This window comes from Antennarius striatus, chromosome 5, assembly GCF_040054535.1.
Source record: "Antennarius striatus isolate MH-2024 chromosome 5, ASM4005453v1, whole genome shotgun sequence".
Lineage (NCBI taxonomy): Eukaryota > Metazoa > Chordata > Actinopteri > Lophiiformes > Antennariidae > Antennarius > Antennarius striatus.
In genome coordinates this window covers 26,265,583-26,286,656 of record NC_090780.1, presented here as the reverse complement: position 1 = coordinate 26,286,656, position 21,074 = coordinate 26,265,583, and the positions used below count along the sequence as shown (strand labels likewise).

The window sequence follows — 21,074 nt, the reverse complement described above, 5'->3', positions numbered from 1 at the left end:
ACGTTTTCCAGACACGTCTGTCGCCGGCGCCGTCTTGAAGCCGCGGTCGATCGGCGTCGATCCGCTCGGCCTTCAGCGTAACGACGAGTCTCCACCTCGTCTCAGGGCTTCAGGAACGGCGGCGTAAGGAGGAGCAGCGACCCGATGGAGGTTCTCCAGAGAACACGAGGGAACGACCGGGGGTCAAAGGTCATTCCCTTTGGGGAATAAAAGTAATCATCATTGTGAAGCATTCAGGAGCTCCAGGAACCAAAACAAGCTGCTAGCACAATGCTACCGTCAGCTAACGTTTCCTTAGCGAGCAACATGCTACGTGGGTTGAGCCACTGGTTTATAACCTGTGGTTCATAACCTGTGGTTATAACTGTACGTAGTGACTCCATTCAGTGAAGCGCTGACTCAGACGTCCTTGATTTTCTTTTCATGAATCTCATTATCGACTATAAAGACACGTTAATAGCGTGTTCCTGACGGGACCTGAGCGTGTCGTTGTGTGTTTGACGTGTTTCTATTCGTGTCCTGGTGGAGCGGCGTTCCGCCGAGCCGAGCAGAACAGAGTCGGGGGGTCTTGTTGGGGGGGGGGCGCAGCGTCGGAGTCGTGCTCCTTCTGTTCCGGGGGACAATTGGGGGGCCGACGGGGGCCGCTCCAGTCAGAACCATTAAAGATTAAACAGCCAATCAAACGCTGAGACCCGGGGGGCGGGGCCAGAGGCGCCGGGGGAGGGATAAAGACAAGACACGAGGAAGACAAAACAGTAACAGTACTACAGTACTACAATCTGAACGCAGTAACAGTACTACAGTCTGAACGCAGTAACAGTACTGCAGTCTGAACGCAGTAACAGTACTACAGTCTGAATGGAGTAACAGTACTACAGTCTGAATGGAGTAACAGTACTACAGTCTGAATGCAGTAACAGTACTAGTCTGAACGCAGTAACAGTACTAGTCTGAACGCAGTAATAGTACTACAGTCTGAACGCAGTAACAGTACTACAGTCTGAACGCAGCAACAGTACTAGTCTGAACGCAGTAACAGTACTACAGTCTGAACGCAGTAACAGTACTACAGTCTGAAAACGCAGTAACAGTACTACAGTCTGAAAACGCAGTAACAGTATTACAATCTGAACGCAGTAACAGTACTACAGTCTGAACGCAGTAACAGTACTACAGTCTGAAAACGCAGTAACAGTATTACAATCTGAACGCAGTAACAGTACTACAGTGTGAACGCAGTAACAGTACTGCAGTCTGAACGCAGTAACAGTATTACAGTCTGAACGCAGTAACAGTACTACAGTCTGAACGCAGTAATAGTACTACAGTCTGAACGCAGTAACAGTACTACAGTCTGAACGCAGTAACAGTACTACAGTCTGAACGCAGTAATAGTACTACAGTCTGAACGCAGTAACAGTACTACAGTCTGAATGGAGTAACAGTACTACAGTCTGAATGGAGTAACAGTACTACAGTCTGAATGCAGTAACAGTACTAGTCTGAACGCAGTAATAGTACTACAGTCTGAACGCAGTAACAGTACTACAGTCTGAACGGAGTAACAGTAAAACAGTCTGAACGCAGTAACAGTACTACAGTCTGAAAACGCAGTAACAGTACTACAATCTGAACGCAGTAACAGTACTACAGTCTGAATGGAGTAACAGTACTACAGTCTGAATGGAGTAACAGTACTACAGTCTGAATGCAGTAACAGTACTAGTCTGAACGCAGTAATAGTACTACAGTCTGAACGCAGTAACAGTACTACAGTCTGAACGCAGTAACAGTACTACAGTCTGAACGCAGTAATAGTACTACAGTCTGAACGCAGTAACAGTACTACAGTCTGAATGGAGTAACAGTACTACAGTCTGAACGCAGTTACAGCACTACAGTGTGAACGCAGTGACAGTACTACAGTCTGAACGCAGTAACAGTACTACAGTGTGAACGCAGTGACAGTACGACAGTCTGAACGCAGTAACAGTACTACAGTCTGAACGCAGTAACAGTACTACAGTCTGAACGCAGTAACAGTACTACAGTATTACAGTTCAGGGTTCCGGAGGCGGACTTTGACTCTCGTCCTATTGGTCGATGGGTTTGTGAGATGGCGTTGGGGGCGGGGCCTGTGAGGCGAACTCGTCTAAATGTTGGAGCTGCTCTCTGGGGGCAGCAGGTCGGGTCCTGGGGGGCCGCGACCCCGACTCGACACGGAGCCTCCGTGTTTTAATGAGCCGCGGCCCCCGGGGGCCAGGAAATTAGCACAATTACACCCCAGCTAAAACTTTAAGACCGCCGGCACAACAGGATGCTAACCTGCCTTTGGATAACCCCCCAGCTAGAGGGGGGAGGGGCTTAGAAACAGACGGAGGGCGGGTCTTAAAGACAATAGGAGGGCGGGGCTTAAGGACGTATGAAGGGTGAGTCACCCATCCCATGGACAGGAAGTGGCAGGAGACGACGGCGTTAACAGCCTAGAAGGTGTTAGCTTCGTTAGCTTAAGCGTTAATGAGTCAGATGCTAACTAGGAAATTAGCATGCCAAACTATCCTGACAAATCCTTAGCGAGCTAGCATAGTGACTGTGAGCGTGTTAGCGGGTGCTAGCATGCCGTGTTAGCATTGCGCTAGGCGTGACGGTCCTGATGGAACCCGACTGAAAAGATTGAACGCTGTTGTCATGGAAACGCTGATTGTTATGATGCTGCTTGTCAAATTGAAGGAAGAGGTGCCCTACTTACTACCACACACACACACACACACACACACACACAGACACACACACACACACACACACACACAGACACACACACACACACACACAGACACACAGACACACACACACACAGACACAGACACACACACACACACACAGACACACACACACAGACACACACACACACACACAGACACACACACACAGACACACACACACAGACACACACACACACACACACAGACACAGACACAGACACACACACACACACACACACACACACACACACACACAGACAGACAGACACACACACACACACAGACACACACACACACAGACACACACACACACACACACAGACAGACAGACACACACACACACACAGACACACACACACACAGACACACACACACACACACACACAGACACACACACACACACACACACACACACACACACAGACACACACACACACACACACAGACACACACACACACACACTAAGATCTCTCACAAATCACGTATCATATAAACACGACAGGCCAAGATAAAAATAGAGCCAGGATCAAAGATTGTTCCGTGTGTGTGTGTGTGTGTGTGTGTGTGTGTGTGTGTGTGTGTGTGTGTGTGTGTGTGTGTGTGTGTGTGTGTGTGTGTGTGTGTGTGTGTGTGTGTGTGTGTGTGTGTGTGTGTGTGTGTGTGTGTGTGTGTGTGTGTGTGTGTGTGTGTGTGTGTCTGTGTGTGTGTGTGTCTGTGTGTGTGTGTGTGTCTGTCTGTCTGTGTGTGTGTGTGTGTGTGTGTGTGTGTGTGTGTGTGTCTGTGTCTGTGTCTGTGTGTGTGTGTGTGTGTGTCTGTGTGTGTGTGTCTGTGTGTGTGTGTCTGTGTGTGTGTGTGTGTGTGTGTGTCTGTGTGTGTGTGTGTGTGTCTGTGTCTGTGTGTGTGTGTGTCTGTGTGTCTGTGTGTGTGTGTGTGTGTGTCTGTGTGTGTGTGTGTGTGTGTGTGTGTGTGTGTGTGTGTGTGTGTGTGTGTGTGTGTGTGTGTGTGTGTGTGTGTGTGTGTGTGTGTGTGTGTGTGTGTGTGTGTGTGTGTGTGTGTGTGTGTGTGTGTGTGTGTGTGTGTGTGTGTGTGTGTGTGTGTGTACAGATGTCTGGCCAGCCATGCAACATGCATTTGATCTCAGTGGCCAACAGGCAATAAATTTTATATCAGGCTGGAAATGGAAATCCTGGAGAGTCGCTGGTGGGGGGGTGATGGGAATACTGATGGAGTCATGGGGGGTGGGGGGCAGAGCGATAGATGGATAGGCTGGGGGGGTAACAGAATCAAACCGCCATCTCTATCGACCTGACTCCGCCCCGTTGCCGTGGCAGCAGCGCCGTGTGTACCTGTCTGAGGGGGAGGGGCAACAGCCCCCCCCAGTAGGAGGAAGTGACACGCCTGACGTTTGTAACCATGCTAACAGCCTGTCGTCAATCCATCTATTGATCAGAGCCGTTAGCATGTCTTAGCCGTTAGCATGTCTTAGCTCCAGTGCTAATCATGTTTTATGGTGGACGCAGCTACATGTTAGCCACAGGCTGCTAAACCCTGAGCAACGGCTAACAGGCTTCAAGTTGGTTTCAGTAGCATCCCACTAGAACTGTAGAAGAACACGAGTTAGCAGTTAGCATCCGTGTTCAGAAGCTAACGCTCCTCACAGCCCCGAAACAACTTCTGTCTGCCGTTAAAAACAGAAAAACGGACGTGAGCAGAGTTTCAGTAGCGTCAGCACGATGCTATCAGCTAGCGCTTTACTTCCTCCACATTAATCACAGTTACCACCACAGAAGACATTTGAACAACACACACACACACACACACACACACACACACACACACACACACACACACACACACACACACACACACACACAGCGCATTCAGCACATACAGGAGTTAGCATGTTAGCATGTCTTGTCCATAGCGCTGTGTAAAGGTGACTGTGGACACATTAATGATGCAGCAGCTAAATGCTAACTAGCGCGGGACAACACGTGGTGTCACTGGAGGAAACAAAGCTTTTAGGCAAACAAGGAAACAGGCAGCCAAACGGGCGAGTCAGCGCTTTCCCGATGACAGCGGCGATAATGAACGCGAGGATGATGAAGCGTCCTTCGTCAGCAGCCGCGTGTTCGCGTCCCGGCGAGTCAGCGGAGACTTTTTGGAGGCCGAGGTGTGGATTTAATCTCCCGGGCGGAGCTAAAGGTCAGCGGGAGCGCTTGATAAATGCTGCTTCGTAAACGCCAAGGAAACACAGCCTGATGCTATCTGCTACGCTAACGGCCAGCGGTAAATAAAAGCACCGCTGCTGAATCTGTGACCACGTGTGGGTGTTAGCGCTGCGGCTGCACGCATCAGGGTTAGCGTAGCGGCGCTGCAGGAGCGCTTACGTGTACAGGAGGGGGCGCTAAACTTCACCACTGTTCACCGCCTCCGAAACAAGGAGCAACTTCCTGGAGTTAAAACAGCACAAAAAACAGACCACACCCCCTGAGGTACAGTAGAACCCACAATAGAACCCACAATAGAACCCACAATAGAACCCACAATAGAACCCACAATAGAACCCACAATAGATGGATACATCAGTGAGACCGGATCTGGTTCTTTACCACGTGTTGAAGCTTCGTGGTTGTTCAGACGTTGAGGGACGCTATTGCTTCACTCGGGGGGGGGGGCATTAAGTTGGCCCCTCCCAGCAGGTCCTGCTTTGTCTCTGTCACATTAATTTTTCAGTTCCCCCCTTACAGCAGTGTTTTAATCAGCCCCCCCCACCAGATGGTGCAGCAGAACACTTGATTGTGGTCGTGTTTCTTTAACTGGTCACATCTGGACCAGCAGCCTCACGAGCCAATCAGAATTAATTACACTCCTGTTTAAATCAGTCACGTCCACGTCTGGTTGGACAGGAGCTCCGCGACAAGAGAACATCTGTGAGTCTCAGACTGGAGTACCTTCAGTATTTAGTACTGAGTAGTACACAGTACCTCATAGTACTGGTACCACTGGGATGGATACTTCACTGTTTATCATGATGCTAAAGCTAAAGCTAGTGGAGTTAGTGGTAGTGGTGAACATCTCTCTGATGACAACTCTGACTCTGACCACAATAACTCCTCCCTCCTCCTTCACTCTAAGGCTACATGCTACATGCTAAAGTAGCTACAGTGGATCAACATCAACAGCTGACTCTAAAGGTATGCTACCGGTAGCATCAACACACTACCGGTAGCATCTACTGGTTACCAGTAGCGTCAACACGCAACCGGTAGCACTAACGCGCTACCATTAGCACTAACGCGCTACCATTAGCACTAACGCGCTACCATTAGCATTAACGCGCTACCAGTGGAGGTGAAGGAATCAAAGGGACCGGTGGTGATGAACCGTAAACGTGCGGCGACACGAACCGCCCCTGCCGCCGCCGGTGTTTCCTGTGTAAACATGACAGCCGCCGTGTTGCCGCGGTAACGCTGCAGCCGCGGCTAACAGAGATAACGAGCTCCAGAATAAAAGCCGGTTCCTCCACGACTTCCTGACAGATCACGTTTAATTAAATTCCGCTGACGCGGCGCTTCTTCAGCCGGCGGTCCGAGTCGTTAGCGCCGCTCGATTGGACGACACGCATCTCATTATCCAACCAGCTGCCACCAAGCGCTCCGACGAGCACCAATCACACCCGCTTTTAATTTGAAGCTGTCGAGTTCAACTTCCTGTGGCGGGGGGGGTGGCGTCATCAGGACCGAACATGTGACCCGTCACCTTCACCTCAACAGAGCAGCACCTGTACCTCACCTGAACCTGAACAAACCACATTTATTCAAGGTACCTGGAGGCGGAGTCATGTGATGTCAGCATCCTCCTAACAGCTGGACGACCCCAACAGGAAGTGGACGGAAAACATTTCTGTTTTCGATCAGGATTTCATCGCTGCTGGTCCGACCTTTGACCTTTGACAACAGCGTGATAAAACACTCCGGTCCAGCGGGGGGGCATGACACCGACGCCAGAGGGCGGGACCTCCGAGGTACGACGGTCCAATTAAAAGATGTCCAACCCGGACGCCAGACAGGAAGTCTCACCCTCCTCTTCCTCTGCCTGGTCGCCTCCTGATCACGTCCCATCATGCCTTTGGTCGCCGTCTGGCCTCAATCCCTGCCGCCTCTTATTGCTGCTTTTTATTGGCTGTTGCATCATTTTACGACGTTTGGCTCCGTTTGAACGACTAAAACCGACTGATTCACGTCTTTGTTCTGGAACCAACGGCTAGCAGTGCGCTAAAGGCACTAATGCTAACTCAGACGCTCTGACCACCAGGAACATCTGGTGTTTGGACACACTTGTGATGTTCTACCGTAGGCTTTCCAGGGTCGCTATGAAGCTAAGTTAGCATGCTAACACTTGTGATGTTCTACCGTAGGCATTCCAGGGTCGCTATGAAGCTAAGTTAGCATGCTAACACTTGTGATGTTCTACCGTAGGCATTCCAGGGTCGCTATGAAGCTAAGTTAGCATGCTAACACTTGTGATGTTCTACCGTAGGCGTTCCAGGGTCGCTATGAAGCTAAGCTAGCATGCTAACGATTCATTTTCCTCGGACAGATGTTAGCATTTTAGCATGTAGCTTCCTCTGAAGGCTAATAGCAGGTTAGCTGGTGACACCTCATGACTAAATGTTAGCTCCGCCGTCAACAAACCAACACAAACACTCGTGGAACGACCCGCAGTCGTTTACCTAAAGGAGGCAGCGGCGCAGCTCGAATCCCCGGCGTCACACAAAGAGGCTCCGGCGCAGCAGAAGAGGATATTTATTCTCCACAACAAACAGGCTTTTGTTCACGGCGAACAAAACCGGTGCAGCGATTCTGTGTTTACCATGAATCACCGCAAACAGCCGTCCTGTTGGGGTTGGCGGCGGCGGCGGCGCTGATGTCGGCGTCGGGATGACAGGATGACAGAATCCTTTCACTTCCAGTCACAGCCGCGCATAATTGAGCTGCTTTTACTGCGTGCCAACATTCATTCTGAACCGAACCCGTCTGGGGGGGCGGGGGTTCAGGTGACAAAACTAAACGTTCATTGATTTCATTTCTGTCGCGCTCGACTGGAACAGGAAGTCAGGCGCTGCGTGTTTCCTGTCGGGGTGCGAGGAAACGTTCAGCGCGTCCGACGACGGCCGCAATAGTCTCATCTGTCTGGGTTCACGGGCGACAGGTGGGGTACACCCCGAGTGGGACGCCGGCTCATCGACAGGAATGAAGCTTCATGAAGATCACGAAGCTAAAGAGGAAGTCAGCGACAAAACTCCTGACAGAAGTTGTTGTTCGCTAACGGTAAAATGCTAATCGCTAACTTTCCCCGACGGCGTTACGATCCGTCTGGAAACACGACGTTTGATTCCAGAACGTTTTCAAAATAACTAATTGGATTTGTTTTCCTTATTCCGTCTTAATGAATCCCGCGTTCCCATGGTAACGGGCCCGTTGCGGCGCCAGCTATCGAAGGACATCGATCCGCCCGGCGCCGCTTCCAGGGGACGAGTTCACGCCAACGACTGCTTCTGCAAAATTTAACAAATTAATTCCAAATCGATGCGTTTGGCTGCAGTTTGCTAACGAGGCGTCACCCCGTGAACCCGGAGCGGGGCGACCGAAATTTTTCACACATGAAATGCGAAACTTTTTCAAGAAAAAAACATCAAAGTTACGTCTCAGAGAGTCGAGTTTAACTTAAACCTATACATTATTTTATATCATGTCATAAAAGTCATGTGACTAAATGTCGTCCTAGCTTGAGCTCCACTGCTAATTGTTAAGGTTAAAATGTTAGCATGCTAACATCATGCAGTTAGCCGCACCGCTTCTTTTTACATTAGCAAACACGTTTGTGTGAGCAGACAGGTTTTAGCGCGTCGCAGCGCTAGCGGTACGCTCGTCATGTTAAGTCGGTCCTTATCCGTGACCCTCGGGCACCGCCCCATCAATCGGGCGCCGCCCCATCGATAAAGTGTAGGGGGGGCAGGAAGTGGGGAATGATAAAACCAGCGGGGCCGCATTCCATTATTGGGTTCAGTCTGAGCGACCACACGCGTGTCTTTTGTCACGTTTAGGGGCGTCCTACATCAAAGCCACCGCCACGCATGTAGACGGAGGCGGGGTCAGACATCAAAGTGACCCGTGACTCCATCTGTATATGGGGGCGGAGTCAGACATCAAAGCCACTCGCCAAACCATCTGTTCCCCACAGAGCTGCGGCTCCCAGATAACAAAGGGGCGTGGCCATGGAGGCGGGGACAGAGACACACCTGGTGACCTCATAGTCTTTATGCAGATGATGTTCACCTTTACCTGTCAGGTGACACTCAGCACGAATCCTTGTTAAAGTATGACGTTAAAGCTCCGCCCCACAAGCAGGATTTAAACGCTGCTCTCTGATTGGTCAATGCGTTGAACATCAGAAGAAGATGAGAACCATTATCTGTGATCGTCTTCCTATCCTGTCCACCAGGCTCCTCCCATCCTGCTTGGAACCCCTCCCCCTCGTCTCCTCTACCTTAACCTGTTTGCCTTTCGCTATTATTAGCATCCCATTAGCATGCAAGCGCTAGCCCGCGGCTAGCAGCCGACACGCCGGCTACAGCCTTCAGGAACAGACGCAACACGTCGACTCGCTGGAAGCGTCGCGTTCCAGCAGGGTCAAAGGGGCGTCGGCCAATCAGGCGTCTGCAGCTCCATCTTCATCGCTCTGACCCGGTTTGACATCGATTCGTCACAGCAGACGACTGGGCGGGGCCTTAGACGCCGCCGCCACGCCATTGGTAATGAGACCACCGCTAACAGGAAGTCAGGTTGTTCCAGCAGGGCGGCGCCGCGCAGCGGAGCGACACGCTGTCAAGGTGTTACCAAAGCAACTTGAACACGCTCGAAAAGAACCGTCCTGAACAGAGTTCAGTGTTTCAGCCCTAGTGAGGGAATTAAACATGAAACATCATGAAAGACGCTGACGGAGCAAAACCAGCAGGAAACAACGGGGGGGGGGGCAGCTACTCAGTTTAATCAGGTCACGTCAGGCCACACCCCTCACATCAGCCAATAGGATCCTTCGGTTTGATGAAGTTTAAACTGAAACGGATCCTGTCCAGTTCTTCGGGGGTTAACGTGTTCTGGCTCCGCCCCTCCACAGAGGCGGAGCTCGCCAGTGGAAACCAGGCCGATCCAGTGACGGAACAGAGGACGGCCAATCAGGAAGAAGCTGATGATGACGCAAAAACGTTTGTGTCAGAGGTCATCGGCGAGGGAACGCCGTGTCGTTCTGAGCAAAGCATCATGGGATTGATCCAGAACAGAAAGGGATGAGCGGCGGGTCGGTTGGATGTAACGGTCAGTTGGATGTAACGGTCGGTTGGATGTAAGGGTCGTTTGCAGGCGGGTTGTTGGCTCATCACGATCCTGAACGCTGTTTGTGTCCTGATCAGCGCCGCCGTTGCCGAGCGATAAATCGCTGCCTCTGATTGGTCGGTTTGTGCGTTTGAGACCCGCTGAGCTGAAAATGTGATTCTGCTGCTTGATTAGAGCGACAGGAAATAACAGCTGGAAGCACTTCCTGTTTGAAGAGTCACTGCAGCAGGACGCCAACGAGGCACAGGGACGACAGGAGACACAGGGACGACAGGAGACACAGGGACCGACAGGAGGCACAGGGACCGACAGGAGGCACAGGGACGACAGGAGACACAGGGACGACAGGAGACACAGGGACCGACAGGAGGCACAGGGACCGACAGGAGGCACAGGGACCGACAGGAGGCACAGGGACGACAGGAGACACAGGGACGACAGGAGACACAGGGACCGACAGGAGGCACAGGGACCGACAGGAGGCACAGGGACCGACAGGAGACACAGGGACCGACAGGAGGCACAGGGACGACAGGAGACACAGGGACGACAGGAGAGACAGGGACCGACAGGAGACACAGGGACTGACAGGAGACACAGGGACCGACAGGAGGCACAGGGACAACAGGAGGCACAGGGACGACAGGAGACACAGGGACCGACAGGAGGCACAGGGACCGACAGGAGACACAGGGACCGACAGGAGACACAGGGACCGACAGGAGACACAGGGACCGACAGGAGACACAGGGACCGACAGGAGACACAGGGACCGACAGGAGACACAGGGACCGACAGGAGACACAGGGACGACAGGAGACACAGGGACGACAGGAGACACAGGGACGACAGGAGACACAGGGACCGACAGGAGGCACAGGGACGGACAGGAGGCACAGGGACGACAGGAGACACAGGGACGACAGGAGACACAGGGACCGACAGGAGGCACAGGGACCGACAGGAGGCACAGGGACCGACAGGAGGCACAGGGACGACAGGAGACACAGGGACGACAGGAGACACAGGGACCGACAGGAGGCACAGGGACCGACAGGAGGCACAGGGACCGACAGGAGACACAGGGACCGACAGGAGGCACAGGGACGACAGGAGACACAGGGACGACAGGAGACACAGGGACCGACAGGAGACACAGGGACCGACAGGAGACACAGGGACCGACAGGAGACACAGGGACCGACAGGAGACACAGGGACCGACAGGAGACACAGGGACCGACAGGAGACACAGGGACCGACAGGAGACACAGGGACCGACAGGAGACACAGGGACCGACAGGAGACACAGGGACGACAGGAGACACAGGGACCGACAGGAGACACAGGGACCGACAGGAGACACAGGGACCGACAGGAGACACAGGGACCGACAGGAGACACAGGGACCGACAGGAGACACAGGGACCGACAGGAGACACAGGGACCGACAGGAGGCACAGGGACCGACAGGAGGCACAGGGACCGACAGGAGACACAGGGACGACAGCAATGTCTATATACTGTATATATACACAGACATGAACCAGCTTCCCGTCCCGCTGCCGACACTCCGTGGACGACTCTTTCCACCCCCCCCAACCCCCCCCGGAGGCGGGCGGGGCCACGTGACACCTGTGCACCGGACCACACGCCTGACTGCAGGAATTAGTCCCCCCCGGTTCTCCAGACCCGCTGTGGGATTAGTTCTGACAGGATGATTCACACGGATGGAGGGACGCGAGGTCACCGCCCCCCCACGCCCCCCACGCCCCCCAGCTCTAAATCAGTGACTCAGGGAAACGAGAATCACTGAAGTCACTCAGACGCAGCGGAGGGAGACAGCGGCGCAGGGAAACCAGGAAACGTCCCCTCCGTGAAACTGTGTGCATTCCTATTGGCCCCAGCCTGGGGTGAGGGCGGGGCTCAGCTGCGCTAAGGCTACTATTGGCTCTTTAACAGGGCGCTGGTGCTGAGTCAACAACCAATGAAAGACGAGCTGACGAGACGAGTTCAGGTCCAGGAGTAACGGCTCCGAAGACAAGGACAACCGCTAGCACAATGCTAGCACAACGCTAACAGAACGCTAGCACAATGCTAGCAGAACGTTACCAGAACCGTTAACAGAACATTAGCAGGATGCTAGCAGAACCATTAGTGGAATATTAGCATAACGTTAGCAGGACATTAGCAGGACGTTAGCTTAATGTTAGCAGGACGTTCCCCCACTGGAACCCGTCTCCACCGCATGAGGACCTGTTCAGCCGGTCGCCACGGCGACGAGCGCCTCATCAGATCCATGTTTCACAGCCGAGATGAAGACATCAAAGCTGGGGGGGGGTTCAGCTCCCTCCACCCCCCAGAGGTTCTACCATCCCCACGGGTTCAACCCACCTGGTCACATGACCATGTCCTGACCTATCAGGATTGATTTTGTGATTCTAATTGATCCTTTTAAAGGTTTCAGTCGGCTCTGTTTCCTATCACTGGCGCACCAGGAGTTAACCCCCCGCAACCGATTGATCAGCCCGGATCAGCGTATGGAGGGACGGGGGGGGCAAGGGGGCGTATGGAGGGACGGGGGGGTAAGGGGGCGTATGGAGGGACGGGGGGGGTTTGTGGGTTTTTGGTTCCATCCCAAACAAACAGGCACTAAAGTGAAAAACTGACAGGACCTCAAGACGAGACGACTGATCTACTCATGAAGCGTCCTGTCAGCTGTCACACACACACACAGACACACACACACACACACACACACACACACACACACACACACACACACACACACACACACACACACACACTCGAGTTAATGCCGAACAAATTCAATCCTGATGAACATCAGAGCGAGAATGGAGACGGTATTGATCCAGAGTGTGTGTGTGTGTGTGTGTGTGTGTTTGTGTGTGTGTGTCTGTATGTGTGTGTGTGTGTGTGCGTGTGTGTTTGTGTGCGTGTTTGTGTGTGTGTGTGTGTGTGTGTGTGTGTGTGTGTGTGTGTGTGTGTGTGTGTCTGGGGGAACCCTCGTTACAGCACCAGCGAGGCGATGGCGGCTGACAAGCGGTCCCAACGCCCCGGTTTATGGCGGCAACGAGTCGAGACGGAGGTCATGTGATGTGTGCTAATGTGGGCGGGGCCAGAAGCATTTGGTGTCAAAATAAAACAAAATAAAGTTGAACACTTCTTGATTCTGTGAGCTAAAGGCTAACACGTAGCCCTGCCAGCTAAGTGCTAACATTTAGCCCTGCGAGGTAAATGCTAACATCTTAAACCCAAAGGTATTTTAATTGATCAGTGTGTCGATCAGTTGATCAGGTTTCATTGATGTCGTGGGATAAAAGCTAGCAGGGGAACACAGTTTAACGCTGAAGCTGTGGGCTGTTAGCATCTTAACTCCATGTTTATATGTTAGCAAAGGCTAACTGATGTCTGCATGAGCTCATAAAATCACATTAACATCATGGTTAGCAGGTACAATGCTAATAGCTGCACCATCACATGCATAAATAGCAGTAAGTATAGCTGAGTCTAATGGGAATGCTAATGCTAATAGCCCTGGCGGCATTAAATCCTGGGACAGATGAGGCTGTGAGATGTTTTTACTTCTACTCCTTATTTTCTGATGCTAACGGTAGCACCGAAAGGAAACGCTAGCGGTAGCGTCCTGCGAGCAGCAAAGTCGTTCAAAACTTTACAGCAATCCATCAAGGAGATAAGTAGTTGTCATAGCGACGGACCTACGTTGTGCAGTCCTGCTGTTAGCATGGCTAGCAGCTGGTTGGGTTCAGGCAGGAGGAAGAACGCCGCTAACGTTTCGCCTCCGTCAGCGCCGCTCACACTGCCTGACTGGATCCTCGCCTAAAGCGGAACCCCGCCCCCTGACTCCACGTGGAGGCCACGCCTCTCAGGTCATGTGACCAGCTGATCCTGTCCATCAATAGGATCCATTTCACGTCCACGGCGCCTCGTTAGCATGCTCAGGTCCCGAGAGAAAGGAGCTAATATCAGCTGCCGCGGATCAGATGGGAACCGGTGTAACGTGTGATAGCGTTAGCGTCAGGCAGACCATAATGAGCTTCCGCTCTGTGTTCATCGCCGAGGGTCTGTGGAGAACAGCACCTGGAGGGGGGGCCAGACGCCCCCCGCCCCCCGAGAAGGCGCTCCAGGCTAATAGAGGACGGGCTACTGAGTCCGCATGAGTGAGCTAACGCTATATATAATGCTACGCTAGCAGACTGGGCTCCACAGAGCTAACGCTGCTACGCTAGCAGACAAATAGCACATCATGGTTTTCCTACAATGCTAACCTATTGTTCTTGTTGTGTGTTGATCTGTTAGCGTTAGCACGACTAGCCATCCTGTGATATAAGAAGTCTCTCTCTTTAAAATCATACAATGGCTCTCTCAACGGCTGCTACCGACGTTAGCATTAGCTCATAGCAGCATTTCACCCACATACAGTGTGAAAGGGCAGCTAGCATGCTAACGTGCTCAGATTATTTTTACATGACTAGTAGCATTAAAACAACTGAAGCCAGGCGGTGGATCCACACTGTCGCCCCCTGCTGGCGACTCTGGAGCATCAGAGCTCGCCTGGCGCTGGGATCAGAGTGTAGACTCCGGGGGCAGAACCACTTCCTGTTGGACTGGAATCACTTTAATTTCGCTGCACAAAATCGAACAGCTTGGACTTTTATTAGAGGAGCTGCTGCCAGCAGGGGTTTGAGTCCCGCCCATCAGGGCGTGGCTCCATCAGTCTGGTCCAGAGTCCCGCCTCTCGCTGGCAATGACGGGGGCGGAGCTGCACTGCAGTGACATAACGAGGCGTCGTGATGTGTGATAATAGATGTGTGTTTAAAGGGTAGTGTCGCCCCCTGGGGGCGGTTGCTAGGCGACGGGTACAACAACAACAATCTGACATCAAAGCCCCTTCCAAGCGCCTGCAGATGGGGGCGGAGACATCAAAGCTGCCTGAAGCATTGTTGTGAAGTTCACCGTGACCTCATTGGCCGTTTAAGCGGTTTCCTCGGTTTCCGGCAGGAAGGACGCCCCCACACCCCCCACACCTCACCCCACCCCCACGCCCCCCACATCCCCCACACCCCCCACCCCACACCCCCCCACCCCCACGCCCCCCACATCCCCCACACCCCCCACCCCACACCCCCCCACCCCCACATCCCCCACACCCCCCACCCCACGCCCCCCACCCCCACGTGAAGATGCTGAAGCATCAACGCCAAAGAAGAGACCGTCCTCCAATAACAACCCCAGAAACGAGGTGGGCGGGAACTCCTGACAGAAGGCACCAGCAGGGACCCCCCCAGCAGGAACCCCCCCAGCAGGGACCCCCCCAGCAGGGACCCCCCCAGCAGGGACCCCCCCAGCAGGGACCGTCCAGAACTGAGATGCTTTGTTTACCACAATTGTCGACATCAAAGCTGCCGGGCGACCCGTCGGTCGAGGTGGGCGTTTACCCATAAACCCCAGCGTGCCAGGGGGTTGTGATGAACACGCGTGACGCGTCAGTCAGCTGATCAGCTGGAGAACACGCGGTGCCGGTGACACGGTAGCGGCGGCGCCGTAAATCCGGCGGTTTAACCCGATCGATGGTGTTTCTCGTCGTCGCTGAAGCGCGAGGAGCGAAATCGATGGTGACAGGATGTGATGTCGTCCTGCGACCCGCTGAGCGCCGTTATGGACATTAATGTCATGTACGGCGGGGCCATAATTCACTGGGGGGGCTAATGGGCTGCGCTGGGCAGCCCCGCCCACCAGCTGCCGCCGCTCGTACAGCTGGCGACCACCTCTGGCTCCTAAAAGACTTTTATTTTCCTCTCATCCTCATGGGGGGCGTCCCATTACGTACCGCCATATCAGAGAGCCAATCACCTGGGAAGGAAGGGGAGGGGGCGGGGCATCCACAGGTAACCAATGGAGTGACGGTGTGCAGCGATTCGTCATCGCTGAGATTCACGTCGGTTTCCTCTAAACGTTCGTGAACTAAACGACATCAGAACCAATCAGAGCAGAGCTGTGGACAAGGAGGGATGATGGATGGATGATGGATGGATGAATGATGGAGGGATGATGGAGGGATGATGATGGATGGATGAATGGATGATGGATGGATGATGGATGGATGGATGAATGGATGATGGATGGATGATGGATGGATGATGGATGGATGATGGATGGATGATGGATGGAGGGATGATGGATGGATGGATGATGGATGGATGATGGATGGATGGATGAATGGATGATGGATGGATGATGGATGGATGATGGATGGATGATGGATGGATGATGGAGGGATGATGGATGGATGGATGATGGATGGATGATGGATGGATGATGGATGAATGATGGATGGATGGATGAATGGATGATGGATGGATGATGGATGGATGATGGATGGATGATGGATGGATGATGGATGAATGATGGATGGATGATGGATGGATGATGGATGGATGATGAATGGATGGATGGATGATGGATGGATGATGGATGGATGATGGATGGATGGATGAATGGATGATGGATGGATGATGGATGGATGATGGATGGATGATGGATGGATGGATGGATGATGGATGGATGAATGGATGATGGATGGATGATGGATGGATGATGGATGAATGATGGATGGATGATGGATGGATGATGGATGGATGATGAATGATGGAGGGATGATGGATGATGGATGGATGATGGATGAATGATGGATGGATGATGGATGGATGATGGATGGATGATGAATGATGGAGGGATGATGGATGATGGATGGATGATGGATGAATGATGGATGGATGATGGATGGATGATGGATGGATGATGAATGATGGAGGGATGATGGATGATGGATGGATGCCTGTTTCTCTCAGACATAGGAACTCTCAGACATCAAAGTGGGGGCGGGGCTCTCAGCCAGATGTTGACTGAACTTGTGAAGGAGGTCATTTTTTGAACCTGTCTCATCTCCATGGTAACCACACATCCCAACCTGTTCCAGAGCAGCTCGTTTCCTGACGTCTGACATCAGATGTGAAATACGTCCCATCAGCCCCCACCACCTCTAGTCTCCTCAGGTCCATCAGCCCCCACCTCCTCTAGTCTCATCAGGTCCATCAGCCCCCACCTCCTCTAGTCTCATTAGGTCCATCAGCCCCCATCTCCTCTGATGTCGTGGCTCCGCCTCCAGGAGGAACATGAACGCCACACGGCGTTTGCTGGTGTCATCGTTCTGACGGTCGTTAACGTTACGAGAACAAATGAAGGCAGAAGGTCAGGAGGGGGAGGGGCTGTTCTGTAAGCACCCCCCAACCCCCCCACACCCCAACCCCCCCCCCACACACATCTGTCCTCTGAAGGAATTCTAACCTACTTTCATTTAATTTCACTAAAATCAGAAGCAAGCTGACAGAAACACACACTGATACACACACACACTGATACACACACACTGATACACACACACACTGATACACACACACACTGATACACACACACACTGATACACACACACTGATACACACACACTGATACACACACACTGATACACACACACTGATACACACACACTGATACACACACACACTGATACACACACTGATACACACACACTGATACACACACACTGATACACACACACTGATACACACACACTGATACACACACACTGATACACACACACACTGATACACACACTGATACACACACACTGATACACACACACTGATACACACACACTGATACACACACACTGATACACACACACTGATACACACACACTGATACACACACACACTGATACACACACTGATACACACACACTGATACACACACACTGATACACACACACTGATACACACACACTGATACACACACACACTGATACACACACTGATACACACACACTGATACACACACACTGATACACACACACTGATACACACACACTGATACACACACACTGATACACACACACTGATACACACACTGATACACACACACTGATACACACACACTGATACACACACACTGATACACACACACTGATACACACACACTGATACACACACACTGATACACACACACACTGATACACACACACTGATACACACACACTGATACACACACACACTGATACACACACACTGATACACACACACACTGATACACACACTGATACACACACACTGATACACACACACTGATACACACACACTGATACACACACACTGATACACACACACACTGATACACACACACTGATACACACACACTGATACACACACACTGATACACACACACACTGATACACACACACACTGATACACACACACTGATACACACACACTGATACACACACACTGATACACACACACTGATACACACACACTGATACACACACACTGATACACACACTGATACACACACACTGATACACACACACTGATACACACACACTGATACACACACACTGATACACACACACACTGATACACACACACACTGATACACACACACTGATACACACACACTGATACACACACACACTGATACACACACACACTGATACACACACACTGATACACACACACTGATACACACACACACTGATACACACACACACTGATACACACACACACTGATACACACACTGATACACACACACACTGATACACACACACACTGATACACACACACTGATACACACACACTGATACACACACACACACTGATACACACACACTGATACACACACACACACTGATACACACACACTGATACACACACACTGATACACACACTGATACACACACACACTGATACACACACACACTGATACACACACACTGATACACACACACTGATACACACACACTGATACACACACACACTGATACACACACACACTGATACACACACACACTGATACACACACACACTGATACACACACACTGATACACACACTGATACACACACACACTGATACACACACACACTGATACACACACACTGATACACACACACTGATACACACACACACACTGATACACACACACTGATACACACACACTGATACACACACACACACAGTGATACACACACACACACAGTGATACACACACACACACACTGATACACACACACTGATACACACACACACTGATACACACACACACTGATACACACACACACTGATACACACACACACTGATACACACACACACTGATACACACACACACTGATACACACACACACTGATACACACACACTGATACACACACACACTGATACACACACACTGATACACACACACACTGATACACACACACACACTGATACACACACACTGATACACACACACACTGATACACACACACTGATACACACACACACTGATACACACACACTGATACACACACACTGATACACACACACACTGATACACACACACACTGATACACACACACACTGATACACACACACTGATACACACACACACTGATACACACACACTGATACACACACACTGATACACACACACTGATACACACACACTGATACACACACACACACACACACACACACACACACACACACACACACACACACACACACACACACTCTGAACATGAACTCAAACCAACAACCTTCACCTTCATCCACCTGTTGATCCCCGTTAACCGGCAGTGACGTCACACACACACACCTCAGCAGCCAACCAGACGTCCTGTAGCTTCTCCGTGACGCCATCAACACGTGTGTGTGTGTGTGTGTGTGTGTCCCGGTGTGACGTCACGGCCTACCTGGAACAGACGCAGGATGTTGGCCACCATGATGGACACGGAGCTGGCCGCCGCCCCCACGACCCCCACCACCTTCTCGGGCCGGACGAACACCGGGGGCTCCCCGTTGGTGCACCGGACGTCCGACGTGTCCTTCTGGATCAGAGCCTGAACGAACGTGAGCGACTGCTCGAGCGCGTGCGTGTCGCGCGAGCACGTGTCCAGGATGCGCGCCCCCAGCGTGACGTTGGGCAGCAGGTCGGGGTCCCCGTTGATCTGGTCCAGCGCGAACATCATGGCCTCCAGCCGGTGCACCCCGTTCTCCCGCCGCAGGGCCCCGCACGGGACCCCCGCGACCCCGCGCGCGTGCACCGGGAACAGCCCCCCCAGCGTCACGTCCCCCTCCACGCGGATCGAGTGCGGCGCGTAAAGCTCCTGGGGGCGCGCCAGGTCCACGACCCGGAGCAGCCACAGGACCCGGAGGAGCCCCGGTCCCGGTCCGCGGGGGGGCGGGGCCCCGGTCATGTTCCGGTCGGGGGTGGAAGCGGGTCCGAAGCGGGTCCGGTCGCACGCGCGCACGGGGACACTTCAGGACAGTTGGACCGATCCGGTAACCGAGTTCATCCCGGTCCGGGAGGCGGGGAGAGCACAGCACCGGGACCGGGACCGGGGCACCGGCACCGGGACCGGGGTCCTCCGTCCACCTCCGCGACCGCTTCACCAGCGAGTGTTCCTCCGCCGCGGCTCCCGGTCGCTTGTTGCTTCAGAGCCCATCCGGTGCTCCGGTCCCCCCCGTGACTCCTAGGGGGCCCCCCCCGGTGACTCCCACTGCCCCCCCCCCCGGTGACTCCTACCGGGCCCCCCCGGTGACTCCTACCGGGCCCCCCCGGTGACTCCTACCGGCCCACGCGCGGTGCCGCGGACGCGCTGCTCACACCTGCCGGTAATCAGCACGCGGGGTTTCCGTTTCCCGCGAAACGGACCTTCAGGTGAGGAACCGCGCGCTGCATGGCGGGAGCGCGGAGCCTCGAGCCGCGCGCTCCTCCTCCGTTCCCCCGGTGACGCGGCTCCGTTCCGCCGCTCCGGGATCCGACGCTGCACGGAAAGCGA

The 21,074-nt window shown here is 52.8% G+C and overlaps 1 protein-coding gene across 1 annotated transcript in view; it reads right to left on the bottom strand.

Moving 5' to 3' along the window:
* Window positions 1–20,719, bottom strand: part of LOC137595829 (metabotropic glutamate receptor 7-like) — a 50,854-nt gene extending 30,135 nt beyond the window's left edge. Inside the window, exon 1 of the mRNA XM_068316155.1 lies at window positions 19,986–20,719. Coding sequence (XP_068172256.1) covers window positions 19,986–20,489 — 504 coding nt within the window. The 5' untranslated portion in view covers window positions 20,490–20,719. The remainder of the gene's footprint in view (window positions 1–19,985) is intronic.
* Between the last annotated feature and the right edge of the window lie 355 nt (window positions 20,720–21,074).